This window comes from Patiria miniata, unplaced genomic scaffold, assembly GCF_015706575.1.
Source record: "Patiria miniata isolate m_02_andy unplaced genomic scaffold, ASM1570657v1 HiC_scaffold_20, whole genome shotgun sequence".
In the NCBI taxonomy this organism is placed as follows: domain Eukaryota; kingdom Metazoa; phylum Echinodermata; class Asteroidea; order Valvatida; family Asterinidae; genus Patiria; species Patiria miniata.
This window is the reverse complement of record NW_024037059.1, coordinates 24,738,188-24,760,377: the sequence shown is the minus strand read 5'-3', so window position 1 is coordinate 24,760,377 and position 22,190 is coordinate 24,738,188. Positions and strand designations below refer to the sequence as shown.

At 41.5% G+C, this 22,190-nt stretch overlaps 1 protein-coding gene across 2 annotated transcripts; it reads left to right on the top strand.

Annotated features, from left to right (window-relative positions):
• The first annotated feature begins 368 nt into the window (after positions 1 to 368).
• On the top strand, positions 369 to 14,249 carry LOC119728822 (palmitoyltransferase ZDHHC21-like). Of its 2 annotated transcripts, none has more exons than XM_038201218.1 (8): positions 369 to 476; positions 2,775 to 3,073; positions 5,212 to 5,310; positions 6,234 to 6,345; positions 7,954 to 8,092; positions 9,891 to 10,007; positions 11,387 to 11,439; positions 14,019 to 14,249. In XM_038201218.1, exons 2-8 carry the CDS (start codon positions 2,809 to 2,811, stop codon positions 14,152 to 14,154), a joined length of 921 nt encoding a protein of 306 aa, XP_038057146.1. In that variant the 5' UTR covers positions 369 to 476; positions 2,775 to 2,808; the 3' UTR covers positions 14,155 to 14,249. The 2 variants fall into 2 exon arrangements, with proteins under 2 accessions (XP_038057146.1, XP_038057147.1); XM_038201219.1 differs by lacking the exon at positions 369 to 476 and adding an exon at positions 515 to 594.
• The last annotated feature ends 7,941 nt before the right edge of the window (positions 14,250 to 22,190 follow it).

Here is a 22,190-nt window from a genome sequence, read left to right as displayed (position 1 = left end):
CCAGTGTAGAGGGAGACGCATATGTACACATGTGATAATCACTGCCTCAAATCTTGCAGCATATGTACTGGCGCGTGCGACACGCTGCTGCTCTCTTACATACTGTATGGGGACACATTTACCAGGGGGACACTTTCACCGTTGGGGAGGGGGACATTTTTACCTGGAGGGGGACAAATTTACCTAGGTAAAAGTGTCCCCCCGGACACATTTACCGGGCCACGATCCGGTAAATGTGTCCGGGGGGACACATTTACCAGGGGGGACAGAATTACCTGTCACACCGGCAAAAAGCTCGACGATCGACCCGATGCAATTCGATGAGCGCGCCACCACGCGACATCTTTAAACGTTCACCTAGCCCTCTAGAGGGCAGTGTTTAAATTTTATGGAGCGAACTTGACCGAAGTTGAATGAAGGGTGGACCAACGAGGAATGATTTGCCTGATTTACATGTATGAAAACAATAGTTGAAAGTGAGTACTATACCTACTACGGTTCTAGGCTACTACTGAGCAGCGTTTTAGTCCAGTGACTGGTCATAGACGAGCTGGGTGCCGTCTAAAACTTTTTTTTTCGGACATATGCGAACTTGTGAGTCTTGTCATCTGTATCGTACCATGGAGGAATAAAAACACATCGTACAAAATTCGTGCTGCCTAGCTAGCTGGAGTTACCCAGCCCTAAATTTTATCATTGGGTTGTCATTTAGGGCTGGAGGACATTTTTCACGTGAACCAGCAGAGTTGGCAGGTCCCCCCCAAAAATTCGAACATGTGCAATTATGTCCCTGTTACACACTAATTTCAACTGGAACTCACCCAAACCTAGACCCGTGAACGTGGCGTTGTAGTTTACGGGAAAAGTTCCATACTCGGACGTCAATTTATCTGCTGCTAAACATATTAATTGTCACCTCACCTTGTCATTTGAACCAAGAGAAATCCAGGAAGCTGTGTTAAGGTGAAAAAAATTTACTCAATATGTGTTTTTAGAGCACATTTTGGATGCATACGTCGTGCAGAACTAACTTGAAGCAGTCGGTCAAAACTGATTGTAGTGGCTGAAAGACAGCGGTACGTTATACACGTGACATCAACAACCATGACGTCGCATGAGCCTGCCAATGATAGTGCAATACGTCATTATGAATATTTATTTTCTCATGAATATTTAGTTTATTTCAATGGATACTTCAAATACGTCCAAAGATTGATTATTGCAACAGCGATCGTGCACGGCCTAGCGGTTAAGACTAAGTCTCGTGTATCAAGCAAGCGTCAGAGGTTCGAATCCCGATGAAGTAACTGACTGATGAATAAATAGAAATTAAGGAAAGGAGAGGGTGAGAGTAGAGGAGGGAAAGTGGGGGAATAACCATAAAAGATGTAACTTTTGGCGCTAGAAAATTAATTGAAAAAAGTGACGTCTGAGTACGGAATTTTTTCCGTCCTTGAAGTAAAAAAACGATCCACGATGAAGATTCAGCCTACAAAGTACAATTGCAGTAAAAAAAGTGAGGCATAAACCGACAACCGTGCGGTCATGGCGAGGCCCGCAATTGGATTTGTGCACAGCGCGTTTACCAGTTCGTTCTTGCCGGCTGCGCTGGCTGATGGCGCATGACGTCACGCGGAAGCGGATTACTCGACGACTATTTCATGCACGATAACCGGCAAACTTAAGCTTTGGTTGCCGTCCAGTATCGCAGCTATGATGCGAGTGGTAAACCTCAACAGTCGTCGGGTATTCTGCTTCCGCATTAGTGACGTCATGCGCCATCAGCCGCGCCAGCGCAGCCGGCAAGAACAAACTGGTAAACGCGCTGAGTAGGACATCCAACAGCCGTCGGGTTGTGGCCTGCACTGTGTACATGCAGAATGTACTACTCACGTTATTATTTTACGATATGTTTTGTCGAGATGCAGATTTCAGTACCGAGTTGTTTGTTGCAATGAAGTAGCCCCATAAATGTGGCCAATATACTGGACTACCTCCGTAAATAAAGGCCACACTTGGAACATGTACCTGAATATGTAGAATTTTGTCAAGTTTTTATTTTTACATTTAGACTTTGTATTTTATTTATGCTTTAGAAGCATACTCACCCTCTTTAAAGCGAAAGAAAATTATTCCCCCCCCCCCACCCCTTTTCAGACGTCTATATTTCATGTAATTTCCAGGTTCATTGTTGCATTGACTCATGTACATAGCATCTTCGCCTTGGCTGTGCTATGGCCGTATCATAATGCAGGGACAAAATCGCATCCAAGGATAAGAACTGCCAATCACAGGACACCTCGATTATTTATGCTGTAGGACATGTTTCTGCCGCCGGGTCAGTATTACATTCGACATACACAGTACAGTCTGTAGACCAAGGGCTGTTGGATGTCCTACTCAGCATTAATAATCGAGGCGCCCTGTGATTGGCTGTTCTGAATGATCCTCGGATGCGATTTTGTCCCCGCATATGATAACGGCCCTAGCGCAGGCGCGGCACGTGTGTACATCAATTAAACGGGGATTCTTTTGTACACACTCGGAGTTGCACCGAAAATATCTCTTTTTTCTTGTTCCACTTGATCCTTTTCTCATTTTGCATGGATCCTCTGCTACATAAATGATATATCTACTGTCATAGGTGAGTTTTTGCTTGTAATTTGAACGGAAATTGAAAAACTAGGGGGCCTTGAAGAGCCCCTTTTTCCTTCCCCAAGGTATATGGTAAACTGAATCGTAACAAACAAGCCCATTTTTCCCTTTGTGCACAGATATGTATTTATAAGATGCCCTGGACGTCTCAGCATGGCTAACTTTACTTTCCAAGACTTCCAGAGACTGAGTGCAGACCCTGACGCCTACTCAGCGTTGCGGGCGGAGTCCAAGTACATCCAGTCATCCCCCAAAATAATCTCCTTGCCTTGCCGACTTCAATTTGTCCGCAATGTCAAGGGGTACTTCTATTTAGGGTTCATCGTCTTCACCTGGGCCTACAATACCTACATCGTACCTGAAATAATACTGCTACCACAGTATTCTGAGGGCAATATAGGTCTGGTTCCTGTTTTATGTAAGTGAATGTAAACTGTTTTATCAGATTGAGAATTTATTGGTAAAAAACAAATCCAGGCCAATGGCTTTGCTTACTCTAAAAGCCAACACAATACCCACAAGGCAAACTGGATGCTCCGAGTGTTTTCCATGTGAAGTTTGAAATCTCAATTCAAATTTTAACATCATTTGATTTTTCTACACACGAGTTTCAAGTGATTTAAATATGAAGCCTAGCATACATATCGTCAGTGTTTTCACGAAAGGACGAATTAGGCCAAAAACCACATTTTTTGAAAATTCTTTTTCTGGCCGAAATCGGTTAAGTGAACAGCAATAAACGTTTTGGCAAAGCTTTTTTGGTCAAAATCAGTTTAAATCAATGAAATCATGACAATCAGTGTATGGCAAATTTCACCTGAATTGTATTTTGAGTTTTGACGAAGAGACAAGTTCCAATTGTGTCGCGTAGTTCTATGGGGCAGAAACAACGCACGTGTGGAATTTAAGTTTTCACAAAGAGACAAACTGAGCATGCGCGAAGGGCAGAACAACGCGCGTGTGGAATTTTAAGTTTTCATAAAAAGAGAAATTCGTGCAAAGGCTATGGGCAATGGGTATTGGCAATTTGCCAAAATAATAGGCATGTTGGATTTTGAGTTTTCATGACAGACAAATCTTCAACAAGTTTTCAACAGACAAATCTCTATGGAGATTAATTACTTCACAATTAATTGTTCTACTGTACTGTAATTAACATATCTTTTAAGTTTAAGATCTCAACTTTCTATCTGTATCAAAAGTTAGTCGGCATGTGCTCCAAAAATAGGCGAAATCTTTATTTCAATAAGTGACTAACTTAAAACCCTGTTTTTCTCAAAACCAAAGTTCAACACCCCGTGGCCCAATTCGTCCCTTCGTGAAAACACTGACGAAATATTGAATGTTTGTGAGCGCAGTGGTAAGAATAGTTTCATGAGGTGACACATGGCATGTTCCATGCCGAGTGGAATGGAAATATTGAGTGGCTCAGAGTGAAATGGGAGGAATATTATCGCAAGGTAAAATCTGGACTTTTCCATTCCACGAGGCGAAGCCGAGTGAAGTGGAGCGATAACGTTCCTCCCATTTCACAATTTAAAGCCACTCAATATTTATTTTATATAACTGACATATAGATCCTTGTTATTTGATATATTTGAACTTTGATTTCAATACAAAATTGGTGAAAAAATGTATTTCTCTCCTCCAAACCACCCCTTCACGAAAATGTTGGAACCAAACTCCGTAGCGCTGGCTCTTCGGAACAATACACGGTACGTTGAACGCGCACACCAGCATGCATTTGCACACAAATACTGCGTCATGGAACAAGGATGATCTTAACTGTTGAATAGTAAATCCCATTCCCCATGGGCGAATGGGACTTTTTGAGCCCCGGCGTGAATGGGAGCAATAACGAATGTCACGTGATGTGAGTTCCACCAATCAAGTGACAAGGATTTGTATGTCAGTTATATAAAACATTACATCTGTCACCGACTGAAATTATTCTCTCCATTACACGGATGTGAAACATTCATTTTTTTTTTTTAATTTTCAACACCTGAATAAATCCTTGTCATCTGATTGGTCAGAGCCACCAAAAGTGTGACTGTGCAATGGAACTTCCATTTACCCCTGGAATGGAACTTCTGTTTTTGCAGTGCGGCCACACTGTGTGTTGGGACGAATAATTCATTGACACGTAATCATCGACCCACCGGTCAGATGACGGGGATTTATTCAGCCGTTGTATAAATTGGTATATGACCAAGTTTTCATTTGAAATGGACAATAATTCCAGTGCAGATGATTTGTTAATTGAACTTATACAGATTAAGACTTGGCACCAGAAGTTTCTTCTGATGCACTGTGTGCAGTATTGAAGTAGTGTTGCCCAAGCCTACACCGCGTTATGGAGAAGTTTCCTATTAGGGAAATAAGTTATGGGAACCTTCTGCTGTTCGTATAGTTTCTTCGGTCCCCATAATAACTATCGCTCAACACGTTTGAGGTCCCAAAAATTAAGGAATAAGATTGTATGAACTGGTCCTGCATGCAGCATTTGTCATGGATGATCAGTATGCTTTCATTTTTTTCTTTGCTGTCTTGCAGGTTACTATGCAGTTTCGTTGCTCACTGTTGTAGCCTTGTTCAGGTCAGTCACAGGTGACCCAGGACGTTTGCCCTTTGACCTGAAGCCAACATCCCATGGTAGGTCTTCAATCTGTGTAGGGTTAAGGGTCACATTCTCACCACCCAAGGCTCTGTTAGTATGTGTTTCCCCATACTCATCAGGTTTTACCTCATTCTTGAGATGTTTCAAACAGCTGAACTGCAGCCACTTTTAATCATTGGTTTTGTCAAAACATCCATCCAAGTATCGAAACCATCCATCCATGTAGACAGCAGGGCCCAGTTTGATGGCTCTGCTAACCACAGAATTCTGCTCTTACAATCGACCTTCTGTGTTTACAGCTCTAGGCAAGATGCTCTATACTAATTCCCCCTCTCCTCTGTCCCCCTCCCCTTATCTGCACGTGAGAGGCCAATGGAGAGAAAATAATGTCTCTCAAGTCGCAATTTTGGTGACTCGGACTTGACTCAAGTCTTACGACAGAAGACTCCGACTTGGACTCTGCCATCATGACTTGACTCTAATGACTTTGGAGTTACATGTACTTACTGTTTTTACCAAAGAAATACCTTTTAAAAACATAATTGTAACAATTCATTTCTTACAGTAATGTTAAAGACATGCCAAAGACTGTTAAGCTCACGAACCGTACAGCACCTATCTCCAAGTGGTGTTGTAAAGAATGGTCGTTGTTAAATGTGCCCCTCCCTATTTCCTGTGACACTGCATACCCTACACATCGACTATATGTATGTGTGTCCATGTCCTTGCACTCCGACTCGGACTCAACCCAAGTGACTTGAATCTCAGACGGAAACTCAACTCAATTGTCTCAACTACAACACTGGTGGATTGCAAGGACTAATCAGAGTGACTTTTAGCAGCAACAGTTTTGCAGAAAATTTCCTGAGGTATACAAAACAGAGACAGAGAAATAGAGTTGTTCGATCATTGAATCAAATGTTGGTACATGTAGTTTGTTTGATTCTCTGGCTTACAGATCAGCTGAACTGGACCCATTGCCAACGATGCCTGATCCAGCGCCCACTCAAGTCACACCACTGTAGCAAGTGTCAACGATGCGTCCGCAAGATGGATCACCATTGTCACTGGTAACGATAGAGTTGCAGGGATATACTTACCATGTTTGCTGTACATGGTCTCAGGCCCAGTGTCGGATCCAGAATTACTGGAAGGGGGAGCCAAAATATGGAGGCCAAACCTGAACATACAAGTGGGGCATATATTTGCTCATGTGGGTGAAAATGTCTGTCTTTGAAATGATTAAATAACCAGTTGACAGCAGAAGAAACGGAAAAAAGACCAGACATACCACGCCAGCTGCCCCCCACCCTCCCTCTGAATCTTTTACTGAGGCGGGAGGCAGTAACCTTAATTATCTTCAAGCAAGCTTGAAGAGGTCGATCCGTTGCAACAACAGTGTGATGTCACATTGTATCATGATGCATTGCAGTCTGCATATTACATCACTATTCTAAAAAGTGTGGTATTCGTGCTGCACCCAATTGTAATGCATGTAGGATAAACGCAGAACATTTCTTACAGTGGGCATATTCCATCTTTACTGTGCTTTAAAGTTGCTTGAAGTTAAATTTGTTGACCCACTTGCACTCATGGAACATTGAAAATGTAGTGCACCTGCGTCCCATAAATATGCCATGCGACCTTTGGCTTCGTGGCATGTGGGACAGCATTACATTATTTCATACTACTTGGACTCGTGGGATATAGTCCACTGTAATACTTTCATTGTACATCGTAAGTCATGTAGTGGATAATGTGTAGCTTGTGCTGTGTGGCCAGGCCCAATGAGTGTGATATTGAATGTAGCCACAGCAGTTGTGTTCTTGAGCAAGATAGTTTGTAGCAATCATTTCCAGCTGCAGGAACGAATTAATTGTAATGGCTACCCTTTAAGACAGTTTAGCTTGCCCTCTCTGATCAAATCAATGTGTTGATCATTGTATGGGTGATTGTTCCCTTGAATGGTTTCTATGAAAGTCTGCTACTACATTGCTTAAAGGTATGGGATCATTTGCATATTGTGTCCTTTTCTTTTGTTCATTTGAGGAAACAAAATTGCTTAAACTGTTAAGTACATGTATGGTGCATAACAACTAACTTGTTGAAATTATAGATTAGTGGCTACTGTGCACTTTGAGAAAACAGACAAGGTATGCATACATTTCGGTTTCGGTTTTCGAAATGGGATTCCGTTGTTAAAGTACGTTAAATAGTGTGCCAGCTTCAATGTTAAATTTCTTCCAAATGATGCCATTTCAAGCAGAAAAGTGTCACAGGGTATTTGATACCAGTCCTATCTTCACTTTGAGCAAGAGCTCTTTCATTAAATCGGTGGATACTGTTTCTGTGTACAGTAAAACGCCTCTATAATGAACACTGCTATAACGAATGCTGCTGTAATGAAAATTATCTTCTGTTATAAGACCAAAAAAAGTCTCTGGTTTCTGGTATGGAGCTTGCCTTAAAAGTGGTGCGGCGACGCAGGATTTTTTTTTCCTCCTCTTTTTTTATCTTCAAATGTCAGTTGATGTTGCAGATGACGCTTCGATCCCCTTAAAACTCTCAAAAATATCCTTCAGGGTGGAGCTTGAGGTGACCTCAGTAAGGCCATCAGGCACCCACTAATTGGTTCATTTGTGATGTTTGATTTGTTGTTCTGGTTCTTTTCATTCCAGGATAAATAATTGTGTAGCTGAGGACAATCAGTGGTTATTCATCTTGCTTGTCCTGTATGCTGCCATACTGAGCGTCTACACATTGGTGCTAGATACGCTTCATTTTTACTACCTCCCTGCATGCCAGACTTGTGATAGTGTGAGTTGATTGCTGATGGACCCAGCTATTGTAGTGTTGTGCATCGGTTGGGTTGACCAGGCCAAATGACCTGAAACATTTTAATGTAGATCTAAACCTAATCCGAACCGAAACCTATCTGAACTCCCTAAAACCAACCAAACCCGACCCAGAACTGACCCAGAACTGAACTGACCCGAAAAAACCTACTTGTAATATCTGGCTTGGGCATGTGTGTCTGTTTTTATGTGCCTGAACTTACCTGCGTAGTGTGAAAATCATTGTCTCTCAGTAACAGAATCATACCGTACGGCACTCGCAGGGTGGCCTACTGGTTGGCCTACAAGTTCTAGACCGTGTGGCAGACCACAAACCATTTTGGTCGTACCAGGCACAGTAACTCTGCAATAAATATTGCACCGTGTGAATTTCCAAACTGTTTCAGTTAATGTTTGGCTTAGTTGTGGTGTATTTCAGGTTTTTCCAAAGTGGCTTAAAGGGAATGTACGTCATTGGCTTTTGCTGTAATTTTCAGAAATGAACTATTTGAGGGGTTAGTATAATAGATCAAATATTGTTACACTGACATGTTTGAAGTTTTGTGTTCGAAAATGCTGGAAAAACCAAGAAAAACAAAAATGTTCAAGTAGTCTGGTTCCTTGACTCCACTTAAGATAAAATGGATCAATTTATAGATGCCGGAAAATTGTAAGGTAAGGGAACCAGTCTAGCTGGCCTGCACCCGTTCATGAACATGTAACCAATAGCAAACAAAATTTGGACTGAAAAAAGTGTAGAGTTGGAGCAGTAGTTGAAAAATAGTTAGGTTTTTCCAACGGTGGTCGGCCGACCACCGTTGGAAATGTATAAAAAAATACAATTTTCTTGAAAATGACTTCACACCAGGTGCCATAATTTTACAGGATGCTTTTGACTGTCATTTACCAACACCCTAGTAAGGTATTTCGTAAAAACTTGGTAGTTTTATTTTTCGATGTTTGCAAATGTTGTATATTCCCTTTAACCAACCGGACCCGAAAATCGAAAACACCGTACCGAAACCGACCCGACCCAACTGACATGGTGGACAAACCGACCCGACCCGGTTTCGAGTCGAGTCGGTTTCGATTTCAGGTCGGGTCGGTTTCGATTTCGGGTCGGGTTTGCACAACTCTAATCCATTGAGCCCAGCCCCATGGTGTTTGACAAATCACAGCTGTATTGTATGTCGACATGTGCGCATGACCTGAATGGCTTGAACATGCAGTGTGGCATTGGAGAGGCCCATGTATTGTTGCCCATGAGCGCATGTAGTGGGCGGGGCCTAATGGATGGGTCTATTGCCTCTGTTCCATGCTGTCCTCTACAGTTGTTTCACAGTATAATACATCTCACAAATGAGAAGATACATTAATCATTCAAAATGATACAGTGAAAAATGAAACTTATCATGATTCTTGTGGAACTTGTCATTTTCAAATTTACCAAGGTTGACCCAAGAAACACACAGCTTCATTTTCGAAGTAATTCAATTGCTATGTTACCTGTGACAATACTTAAAGATTGCCACGCGATTCCAAAGAAAAATTGGACAAATTTATTTCCAAAGTGGGGGGGGGGGGCAGAGGTGAAACAATGCCTGTTTTGTGATCGAATAGAAATCATACACAAACAGAGAACGTAAAATTTAGTGACATTTTAATACTGGAAAACAATATCTGACTTTGCTGGTATAAGCCACACTGTATGTTGAAGAGTTGCACATTTTACACTAATTAAATCTCTTTCATTGCTTTCCTCATTCCAATCCTTTTTGCAGACCTCCTTTATAGTGAAACACCAAAGATATTTCATGTACGTTTCCTTTGTACTTGGTATCATCCTTACATCGCTGGCTGGGACTCAGGTCTTGCAACAGACAATAAATATCATCACAGTAAGTGTGTACACATTAGAGCCTACTCCATCATTGTTAAAAGGTACACTTTCATCGGGAGTCTGCCAACATTTTTTGGCCTCGTATTGCTTACAAGCCGTATTTTGATGGTCTTGGTCACACACAAAATCCACATAATGTCTGACATTTATGGAAATACTGTTGGCAATGCCCTGTTTGTTTATGTCTGATGTGGATTTATTCCGTGTTGGTATGTATTTCTAGCAATGAAAGAAATCATTGAATTTTTAGCCAACATAAGACTGGCGCTGTGAGAATGCATATGACATTTCACTGTGGGATGTCAGGTCCCACTCTAGTTTCAGAATTTTACACATGGCAAGCCTAGCATACAAGCATCCCATTGCACCATCTAATAATAATACATGTAGTATATATGTAGTGCTATTAACTAAAGCACGGTGCACACCTTTCCGATTTTGCCAGTTTACCAGATCACCCCATCACCGATCCTTTTTTTTTCACTGTTGCGGTTAGACCGCAACGTTACCCACACACATGCCCGATTCCATCCTATCACATGATGATCAGTGACATGATGACCAGTCACATGATGACCAGTCACATGATGACCAGTCACATGATGACAAACTGGCAGCTGTCAATTTTGAATCATTCGACTTCGAGAATCTGATTGGTTAACATAAATATCGTGTCTGGTGAAACAGAAGTGCTGCCCGTACACCTTTCTGGTGACACCGTACGCGGAAAAAATCAACCATGTTTGATTTCATCCTGTCGCCCGGTGTATGGTCAGATAGGTCTGAATTTTCAGCGCACACCTCTGCATGGTTGCCGGATGGTCCGGTGAACCGGTAAAATCAGAAAGGTGTGCGGCAGGCTTTAGATCCAAGCGCTTTACATTATTATTACCCCTGATCATCAGGCCAATCTCAGCAACACAGGTCGATGCTGCCATTTCGGTGCAAAGCAGCTAAAATCAACCACAATGGCCACCTCTGCCCTCACAGGTACCCATTTACTCCTGGGTGGAGAGAAGCAATGAGTGACAAAGTGCCTTGCCCAAGGACACACGCACCACAACCCCAGGCTGGACTCGAACCCACAACCTGCAGAATTACCTGCAGACTGTGAGTTTGATGCTCAAGACCACGAGGCCACGGTGCTCCATACACTACTGTTTGTGCACGGAGTCAATAGGCCACCCTGATTCATCTACTGCTTATGCTCAACCTCCATATAAGCAGCTCCGCTCAGTAAACATGTTCTAGAATTTTATACAACAAAATCATTAGTCTAGCCTAAGGTGGGCCAGAAATAGCCTTCAGCCTGTGGCAGGGATATCACCAGATCTGTCTGTCCTAAAGTAACACACATTTTTGTTATATCTGTTCTAGAACCTGTCAACAATTGAATCTATAATTCATGCACGCAAGCCCATCCATGAAAGGTGAGTCATAAGAAACCAAATCCAGTATAATTCAACCAGTGATCTCTTCTTTTTTTTACTCTACTGGTTACACAGAATGATGCATAATCTAATACAGTATTTGATAGTACAGGGTGAGTATGAAAATGTCCCACTGGATAAGACCTTGTCTCCCACAAAAATAGGAAAGGTTACCAGTTTGTTCTCTTCAGCCAACATTTGGTCTGGGTATCAACCACAGTCAGTAAAAGTTTCCCTGATATTCAGCCATGCATGCAAAGGATACAGGCCTTTCTTTGTGACTACCCAAAAACACTACCAACACAATGTTTCCTAATATTTTTAAGAGGATATTAAACGTTATTTAATGGCCAGCACACTGCAAGACAGATTATTTCAAAGTAGCTATGGCAAGGCCACAGTTTACTGCTGTCCAAAGGGCCTTGATGGTCAGAACGTTTTATGAAACGGGTAGCGTACAAGACACGATAGGTCAAACACCTTCCGGAGGTATGGCAGCAGAATGCTCGGACAGTGCAGAAACATTGTAAAATATGGACAAAATTGCAAAGAACCTAAACAAGGGGCGACAAGATCTCCAGATCTTACCCCTTTATTATTGTGACTTGCACTCTCTTGTGGTATTTGAATCCCATTTTGTCACTTGGGAAAATGATTCTTATTCATGGAAATAATCCGATTGCAAACTAAACTAAATTTTGTCCTTTTGGGGCAATGGTGATAGCCACTTTTTTTCTTGTGATGGTCTGGTCCGGTCCTAACCACGGCAAGGAAGTGATGGCAGTTCCTCTTAACCTGTTCGTGCTGGGATTATTTTTGCCGAACAATTTGATTTTCGAAAAAAGGCAAATTTTAACAGCCAACTTCTGATATACAGCCAAACGCCACAAATACTGATTCACAAGAGTCATTTCAACAGTAATTGTACGATATTTCTTACTGCAACCTCATATTTGTCAACACTATGGGCAGTGCCCACGGAGCATCAATTGTACCCCAATAGACCGTGCGGCCTTGTCAAGTTCAACCCACAGTCCGCCTTGGACTTTGTGTGTGTGTGTGTACAAAACAAATGGGGGATTAGCGTGGTTAGAGGTCATCTGGAGACGTGCTTTTTGTTTTAACCTGTCAGCCGTGCCTGTGTATAAAAACAGCCAGATCTGTTAAAGCTATAGTCCATCATTTGCAGCCATCCGAAAAGTAACTAGCGTAATTATTGTTGAAAAATATACTTGGTTGAAAGATAGTAAGGGGACTAAACTCCCTGTTAAATTATTCTTTCTGGCAAGCAGTCATTTTGAAGTAATAAACGAAAGAAGGCCTTTCCAACAGTGCGTCTTAAGACGCACCGTAGGAAAATTTAAATTAGTAGTTCGTTTTGTTATTCGGCAAAGCGCGCGCAAGCATTGGCACGACGCACACACGTGCGCGGTTGCTATAATTCGTCGGATCGGTGCGCGACATCGCGTATAGCTGCAATCGGCTCAGTGAGAACGCGTCTCGGACGCAATTCAGGCCCATTTCAAAACATGATTCAGCAACTTTTGATTTGAAATTGAGATCCTAGAATGCTGTTTTTTCTGGGAATATACAGCTGAAGCTGAGCTGAAACTTCATCAGGTTAGTTGTCCAGTATCCTTCATTAGATTTTGAACACTTTTGTTGCTTCAAACGAACAAAATGCACAAATTACAAATGATGGACTATATCTTTAACACGTCATCCAACGCAAACTGGTTAACAGCAAACTAGGCACATTCTCAACTAGGGCTGTCCCGAATATACTGCATATTCAATCATCAACCGAATATTGGAATAGCTTTTTGCCAATTTGAATACCTGAAAACCAAACAAAACTAAGCACATACACACACGGTGGCACTTTTTCTGTCAAACGTATCCTTTTTGTTGGCGGCGGTTCATTATTCCCGTCCTTTTAGCAGATTAAAGCCCTTGACCATGTTGACAGTTATAAAACATTTACTGCAAAACACTCCAGCAGACCACGGAGCCATGAGCAGACCGTATCGATCGCCACACACAAATATTAACTGCCATGCATTATATGTGCAACTTTTGACCCACGCGGAATGCAGTTTCAGTTGGCTGTTCCGAATATCCAAATATTCAGTCAAACGCAGTTTCGAGCAATCAAATACTACATTATTGGAAGGAAAATGGACAGCCCTAAAATTGACAGGATGCTTTATCCCATTCACTTATAATCAAGTTGGATATTTCATAATATTTTGGCTGTTTCAGTTTTGAATGTTCGTGTATGGTGTCCATTACCTTTTTAGCGCCAAATATTTGTCTTCATCAGAAACGTAGGAAGTTAACAAAGCAAAGAGAATGCCTATAATTCCAAAGAAGTGTTTGATTCAAATAATGGCACAAAAGAAATTGCTTTGCTTTGCTTGTCTAGCTGTGAACTAAAATAAGCATGATTGTCTGCTTTTGCTGTTCAACATGACATTGGCCACCAGTTCTCGAGTTTAGACGTTTGGATAGTGTCTTCTGCTCATCTTGTCCTATCTTGTTTGAAGGGTCATGATTGTTATTGATATCCCACTTCCTAGGCCAGCAGTGATTCCTCGGTCAGCGTATGACAGCTTCCGTGAAGTCTGTGGACCTGGGCCGATACTGTGGTGGTTCAATCCGTTCCGTCGTCATTCAGCAAAACCTGAGATCTATTACTACCAACACACGGTGTGAAGAGTCAGTAGAAATATCTGCAGCAAAGTCTTGCCTACAAAGAATTGATACAAATTTCTCCACACTTCCTTCCTAACCCCATATGACCCCTCACCCCCCCCCCACCCCCATTCCACCCACCCCCATCCTAGGGACTGGGTTAATGAGGAGAGGATCAATGGTGCCACTATTATAATAACAATAATAATAACCGTATTTAAATAGCGCCTTTGCCAAAGGATACAAAGCACTGGGGGAGAATGCAACCAAAGACAGGTAAATGAAGTATATGAACATATGAGACCCATTAGAGCACCTTTTTGCTAGGTGCTGCGGCGCATATTGCTGCCACTGCCAGAAACACTGGGGAAAACCCCTTTCTTAGTGATAGGTGTTACTGGGTTCTTTAAAGAGGTTGTGGAATGCTGAAAATCGTTTTGTTTTTTATATTTTTTTTTATTGTAGAGTATACCTATATATATCATAATGACAAACATAATGTGCGTTTATATGTTTATAAAACTGAAATTCATCGAGTAATTTGTTGGTGGGCAAGCGCATAATTGAAATCAACAGTCGTCAGGTTCTTCGTAAAATCAGAAAAATCGTGACGTAATAAACAGGACTTGTTTATACTACGCTGCATAGGGAGTCCTGTTTATTACATCACGATTTACTATGTTTTGTTTGCTGCCCCCAACGACGACTTTTACACAAATTGCACATTCGGGTCGAAACAGGACCTGAAAAACAGCTCTCAAAAGTACCTTTTGTACTCATTTCATGACAGACACAATAGTCGTTTTTATTTCATCACACCTTAGGCTACATATACCCGAAAAATGATGGAAATGTCTTCAAGCATTCCACAACCTCTTTAACATGCATTACACAACACACAGGACCTACGGCTTTACGTCCCATCCGAAGACAAAGCAATAATGGTAAAGTGCCATGCTCAAGAGCACAAGCACCATGTTCCCACGGTCAGGATTCGAACCCATGTACTACGGCACACGAGTCCAACACCGTAACCATTGGACCACAGTGCCCCACAACTTTTATACATGGTCTATGGACAGATGGATGGTACATGCCCATAGACTGGAAAACAACTCTTGTTTACATTGGGATTATAGATTTACATTCCCCTCTAGTCATTTCTTTACTGAACCTTGTAATTAATTGTATAACAGTGGGTACATATAGAGGGCCAGGAGCCTGTTTGCAACCGAGACTGGAATTGAGTCTACTGGTTTACTGACCCAGCCCCCCCCCCCCCCCCCCCCCCCCCCCCCCCAACACCCTCACTCACACACTGTGTTTATCACTTTGAAGCAGATGTGGAAGTCGGAAGGTATTAAAGCGGTATAGTGGTCACATTTGACAACCCATTGCCTTGATAATAATACAGGGAACTGTGGAAACAATCCTCCATCTGTTATCCTAGATTTGCAGCTGTACAGAAATTTGCAAATGCTATATCAACAAGATCGTAACTGCCCGGCGCGGAAATCCGGGTATTTCTGCATTTAGGGGAAATCCCCATGAAGAAGTCAAGGATGTATCCAGATGTTTAGGCCACCCCAGAAAGACCGTTAATGATCGGGAAGTTTCCCCTCGAGGCATTTGGTGGAATTTCCTGAGCAGATTCTTCTGGTTCATTCAGGATTTCATAAATTGAATGTTTCTGAGGGGCGGTGTTGGGTAAATGCTATGGTTTCATTGAGTAGATGAAAGATGGGCAGATGTTATTTGACATGTTGTAATACATGGCTGGCTGAAAAGTTTTTGATATGTGTTTGGTATTTGAAAAAAATATCTTAAAATAAACTTATTGAGTTATTCACAATGTCATGACTTTTGAAATGTAGCTGTCAGTATTACTATACGTATCAAAGGCATAGTATTTTTAAAGAGATCCTTTTGTTGTATGTTCTGTTTGTTTTTTAAAGGGAATGTACATATTGGCTTTTGCTGCAATTTTCAGAAATGAACTATTTGAGGGGTTAGTATAATAGATCAAATATTGTTTAACTGACATGTTTGAAGTTTTGTGTTCGAAAATGCTTGAAAAACCAAGAAAAACAAAAATGTTTAAGTAGTCTGGTTCCCTGACTCCACTAAAGAAAAAATGGATCAATTTATAGATGTCAGAAAATTGTAAGGTAACGGGGACCAGTCTAGCTGGCCTGCACCCGTTCATGAACATGTAACCAATAGCAAACAAAATTTGGACTGAAAAAAATTGTAAATTGGAGCAGTAGTTGAAAAATAGTAAGGTTTTTCCAACGGTGGTCGGCCGACCACCGTTGGAAATGTATACAAAAATACAATTTTCTTGAAAATGACTTGACACCTTGTGCCATAATTTTACAGAATGCTTTAGGCTGGCATTTACCAACATCCTAGTAAGGTATTTCGTAAAAACTTGGTAGTTTTATTTTTCGATGTTTGCAAATGTTGTATATTCCCTTTAAGGTACATGTAAGCAGGCGGATTCGGGGGGGGGGGGGGGGGGGTAACCCCCCCCAGTCTGAGTATCACCCGTTCTCCACACAGCCCATCTCCAGTAGAACGTCTGATATATCTAAGCATGCGTGACGTCATTCGATTCCGAAATCAGGACCAAGATTGTGGTTGGTCAATTTCGATGCCATGTTTTTGTAATACAACAACCTGTACAAATCAGCGTGGGCGTGATGTTTATGCATGCGGGGAGCTTGCATTACGCGCGTATAGAAGGCGCCTGCTGATTGGTCAGTTTCCAGAGGTCATACGCAGTCTAGTTGCATAATTAATCGCCTAATCAGTTTACGTATTATAGACCATGGTCAGCTTCGCCAGGGCGGGGTCTATTACGTAGACCCCCCCCCCCCCCAGCTTTGACTCAAAATTTTTTTTACATAGAAATACATTAAAAATATTATGCTGTGACACCACACAAAAATTATGACAATAATATTGGTAATAATATCCGCCATTTTCAGAGATAAGTGGACACAAGGAACTTTTTCAGGAAATATCAGAAATCGAAGCACTACTTTATATTTTTCTGGTTTTTTTTTTTTTTTTAAGTTTATTCCTGTTCAAAAAGCCTTAATGTATTTCCGTGTTCTCATTCTTAATGGCCTTGGAAAAGGATGAGTTTAAGGAAGTTGAGCACGTATCGCATTTAAGTGTAGGGATTGTCTTGGTCGGGTGTGTATTGTAATCTTTTAATAAATTGAATAGTCTGTGGAATATCTCATTGCAAAGCAAGGGTCTATGACATGCGAGGAGATTCAGCGATGAATTATGCAAAACAAGACTCCATCTTAATCTCCACATTCTGACGTTCAGCAGGCATCTTCCGTAATCCGTTGTTGCTTTACAAAAATATGGTGGCCAAATTGACTGCCTAATCAACAGCTTCACGTGTGTTACGAGCCCCCCCCCCCCCCCCTTTCCCCGGAAAAGCACACAAACAAACAAAAGCAAACAAAAAGGAGAGGGGGAAAAAAGAAAAAAGAAGATGAGATGCGAAGTCATATTCACATTTAACAACATGGGCGTCCGCTGGGGTGTCAATGGGGTGGGATGGGCAAATGTCCCCGCCCACCCTCAGAAATATGATAAATTGAGAATTTGCTAGAGAAAGTACAAGGATTTTGAGAGCTTTGCCCCCCTCTACAAAAAAAATCCTGGTGACGCCCATGAACAGCTCAGTCCAACTTTCTGATCGAAATGACGTACTATCTCTAAAGTTGACTCCGATGGGCTGGCGAGTGGGGTTGCATGAAATGCATGCTAGGATATCCATGTATATCACACGTTCCTCGTGTGGCTCTGCACATCTGAATGTCTGATACTCGGACTAGAAATGAAATGAAAAATTCCTTGAGATTTTAGCCTCTTCATGCGATGGTTTTTGTATCGCCCCCTCGTTAAAAAGAGGGAGAGAAATGTTTAAGGGAAAAAAGGAGGAATTTAGTAGGTCTAGTATGGCATCATCATGAAAACTAAAGTTGAATTCAAATTAGCGATCTTCTGCCTCGTGTGAGGGGTCCGGCAGGTCTTTTTGTGCTAAAACAAATTTGGATCTTGTGCTGGTGTTCTAGAGAAACTCTAATTACATTACCATGTAATATACATCGTTGAAGGGCAAAACTAACATTTAATTAAGTAAGATTTTAGGCTTTGCATGGTGGAGACACTAAATAATGAAAGGTTTGCGGAACACCATGTGCGAATAATTTCTCAACTTAGAGAATGAAAAGAACCAGAGGTACTCGACGTTCCGGTCAGTAGGGCCTATGCTGTGACCGTCTTCAGGAGAGTGCCTAAACTCTAAGAAAGTAAACACTTAAGTAGCAAAAGCGAAATCGGTAAAGTGTGAAGTTGCATCCTGTGTGGATGCCAAGTAGCTAGGATCGTAGGGCAAGCTTGGTATTGAGAAATTATTTGCACATGACATTTAATTACCAATTGACTTATTTCAAAATTAAAGTTGCGTTCCCGGTGCTCTTAAACAAATTCGATTTTTGTTTCTGTTAATACATTTTCAAAATATGTTGTATTCCAACCAAAACAAATTCCCCCCCCCCCTTTTTTTTGACGTCTGCATGTCAACCTTCTGATGAAAAAAAGGATTTTGTTTTTGGTATACGAACAGATCCGCTTTGTGAGCAGACTGGCTCCCGGTCCGTACATTATCGATACTCATTGTGGGGCCATAATCGATACTGATTGTGAGGCTGGAACCAGCCTATACCACGCGAGAACGGAATTATTGTCTGGCAGCCATTATTCGAGATCGGTTGTAATTAAAGTAATATTTCAATAACTAAACATGGGCCGAATCGTCTGGGTCAGTGCTCCATTTAAAAGTGATTAACGTTTTGTATTGCTTGGAAAAGGGCAATTTAGGAAAAAAGTATGTTTTTTCGGCCGGATGAATTAGCACATGGGTCGCAACTTTAAACCATATTTACATTTGACTTGATCACTTGTAATTATTGATTTACCTATCAACGGAAACAAAACGTAATGCGCTTGGATGACCCTTAATTGATTTCACTGCTTTAATTACAAATAGATAGTAGAAATTTAATCTTTAAGATGAATAACATTATAATTGTAGTTTTAATGCCATTAAACAAAATAGAATGACTAGCACGGATTATATGTCCATGAAAACGTATATGGCTGAATTAAATAAAACCGAAAAACATGTGAAAAGACCAATATGCTTCCCACTCAAGGGCCTACTTATTACACAACAACCAAACTCGATCTAAAGATGCAAATCAATCGTTTCCGTAGGACGACAGGAGCGGAACGGAACTTCCGGACGAATAGCTTTGACTCATTTCTCAAGCGATATAAGCAAAGCCCGGGAATTAGCTCTGAACATTCATTAATCGTCACAAAGAGCCGATGATTATGAAAAAAGTTTGTAAAACTTAAACCATCCATTAGAGTTTGTCGGTGTGACACGTGACTAAGCGTTCCCCAACCGGATGTTGCGGTTGCCTGGTGTCCCATAAGGCATTGCGGGCCGTTTCATCATGTGATGATAATCTCTCGTTCAAGGGCACGAAGTGATGGATGCTGAAATGGGTCAAAAGTGCAGTGGTCCCCACCCGTTTCTTTTCAAATCCCAATCCACCATGACATTGTCAAACCATAAAATAACATCAGTTTATTATTATGGGTCCATTGCCCGAACTCCGGCCTTTCCATTCTTCTGACTCCCTCTTCTGTCGACCTGATCCGCCCAAAAAACTCGGATATTTTGACCCAGATTTAGTTTTGTTTTCGATAACTGTTTCCTCAATCGCAGACCAGAAAGTATGATAATTGACCATTAAGCTGCTTTTATTTGCTTTCGCCGTACTCCACTTGTTTTCTCACTGCACCCAAACTTGCCACCGAAACACGGTCTCAAAAAAAATTGAAAACAAGCGAAGAGTTGTTGCAAAACATTTGCTGTTAACCATTCACTCATCTGGAGGCGCGGCAATTTTGGGAGCCCTTTCGTGGGATTATTTCTTGGAATTCGAGCAGCGTAATAGAAAATATCTTTTAAAAAAATCTAGGGTCGTCGATAAATTTCGCAGGGGTATAAGAACCGCAGAAAAGCCGAACCGTAAAAAGTAATGGTTGTGGTTAACCGAACATTGTTATCCCTGTGAGTCCCGTTACCACAAAAGAACTTGCTGAAAAATTCTGAGAAAACCAACAAAACGGTCTCATTCTTACAAAGACTTGTATACAGCCTTTCATTGTCACATTGTGCTCACTTCACATCTGATCCAGATAACACCACTGCGGCCCGCTAATTGCCATCGAAAGTTTCATCAAATATGGAAAACCTGTGATATGACGGCGCGGCTGATCAATGTTTGCTTCTTTGAGAACTATCTTAGAGAACCCGTGTTCAGTGGTTTCGATGGGAAAGTTTATGTTTATTCATAAGAAAAGAACATTGACGTCCCACTCTGTTGTTATTACTTGCTTATTAATTTGTCACATTAAAGAATTTTAAAGCACGCTCAGTGTCGAACGCTATCACATTAGCCTACAGGGTAGTGAGATGATCATGAATCGAAAGATCCCGGCTTCGAATCCACCAATTCCCATTTTTCATCTACAGTGAAAGTATAAAACTTTGATAAGTCAACATCAAGGGAACAGGTTCAACATTTGAATTAAGCAGAGTTTTGAGTTAAGCAGGGTTGTATATCATAGAGCAATAGATTCCTTGTTTGACTTAACAGTTGTTTTGAGTTATCAGAGTTTACCGAGATTTCACTGTACAATTTTTCTTCTCTAAATTTATCGTTGGGATAGTTTTAATTCAAGGAAAAAGGAGAATCCGATGACCCAAGCGTCTTGCATTGAATCCGTCAAAACTACGGAACACTGTTCCCTGAGAGATGTTATCAAAGAAGGAGATCTGCCGTGGAGGGGATTATCCAGGTGCAGACGGTGGCGGGACTGGGGGAGGGGGAGGGGTACGCCCCCTCCTCCGAGGTCGGGTATTATGCCCCTATTCGGAAAAAACGAGCCCCAAATATCCCCCCCTAAAAAAAAAAAAGGATTCTTCTTTATTACACTTCTGTCGAGATGCCATGTCGATCCCAAATTGTGTAAGAAAACTCACTCCCTTCGCACCCTTCCCTCGAAATTGTGAACTTCCGCACAAGATTAATTTATATGATCAACTGTTTTTGTTTACGTTGATGGCTCATTAATTTCCTGCCTGCATTTGCAAACGGAAAAGAAAAATCCCAATCACTATACAAATGGTAAAGTAGAAACCAAGATGCTAAGGTAGGCCTACATCAAAACCTCTTAATGATAATTTACAGAAGTTCCTTGACGTTAGTTCCTTCCTCGCTGCTCTATCTAGTACAAACACATCGTATATACATATAATTGTACATCAGCTTGTTTTTGGTGCTACTAGTACTATGTTTGAGAATATACGGCGCGCGCAACGGGCGTACTTACGTAGGCGTGGCTAGAGCCCTTCAACGACCGGCAGTCGTGGGCGGATGCGAAATGATCACTTCCGATTAATTGAAAGTTTCTTTCCCCAAACTGTGATGCGGTTCCACCGTCAATCCTCCAAGGAAAACAGTCATAAGCATTGATATGCGTATAAAATAAGGTAACTTCAAACATGAAGTAACCTATTCACCCACCACGTGGCACGACACCCCCTCCTTCATTGTGAAATGCTCCTATTGGGTCGGATGCAACTGTCGGAGGAGGTACATGTAACTTGAAGTGAATAATGACTCCTTCCTGCAGGTAGTGTGGGGGTTGGAAAGGGGGGCATTATGAACTCGATTCCAAGTCGTCAACGATAACATTTGTTTAGGGCCACGTTGAAAATATACTATAGGTTTAGGGAAAAGATTCGTTACGACTCCCCGAACTGTTCTTTATAATATACGATCATCTTGCATGCATTAGTTAAGGTTGAGGTCGATGCCCTGGAATTGACTAAGCAAGCTACATGCACCAACTAACTAGTCTTGATTCGAGACTGTATAACGGTTTGTCAC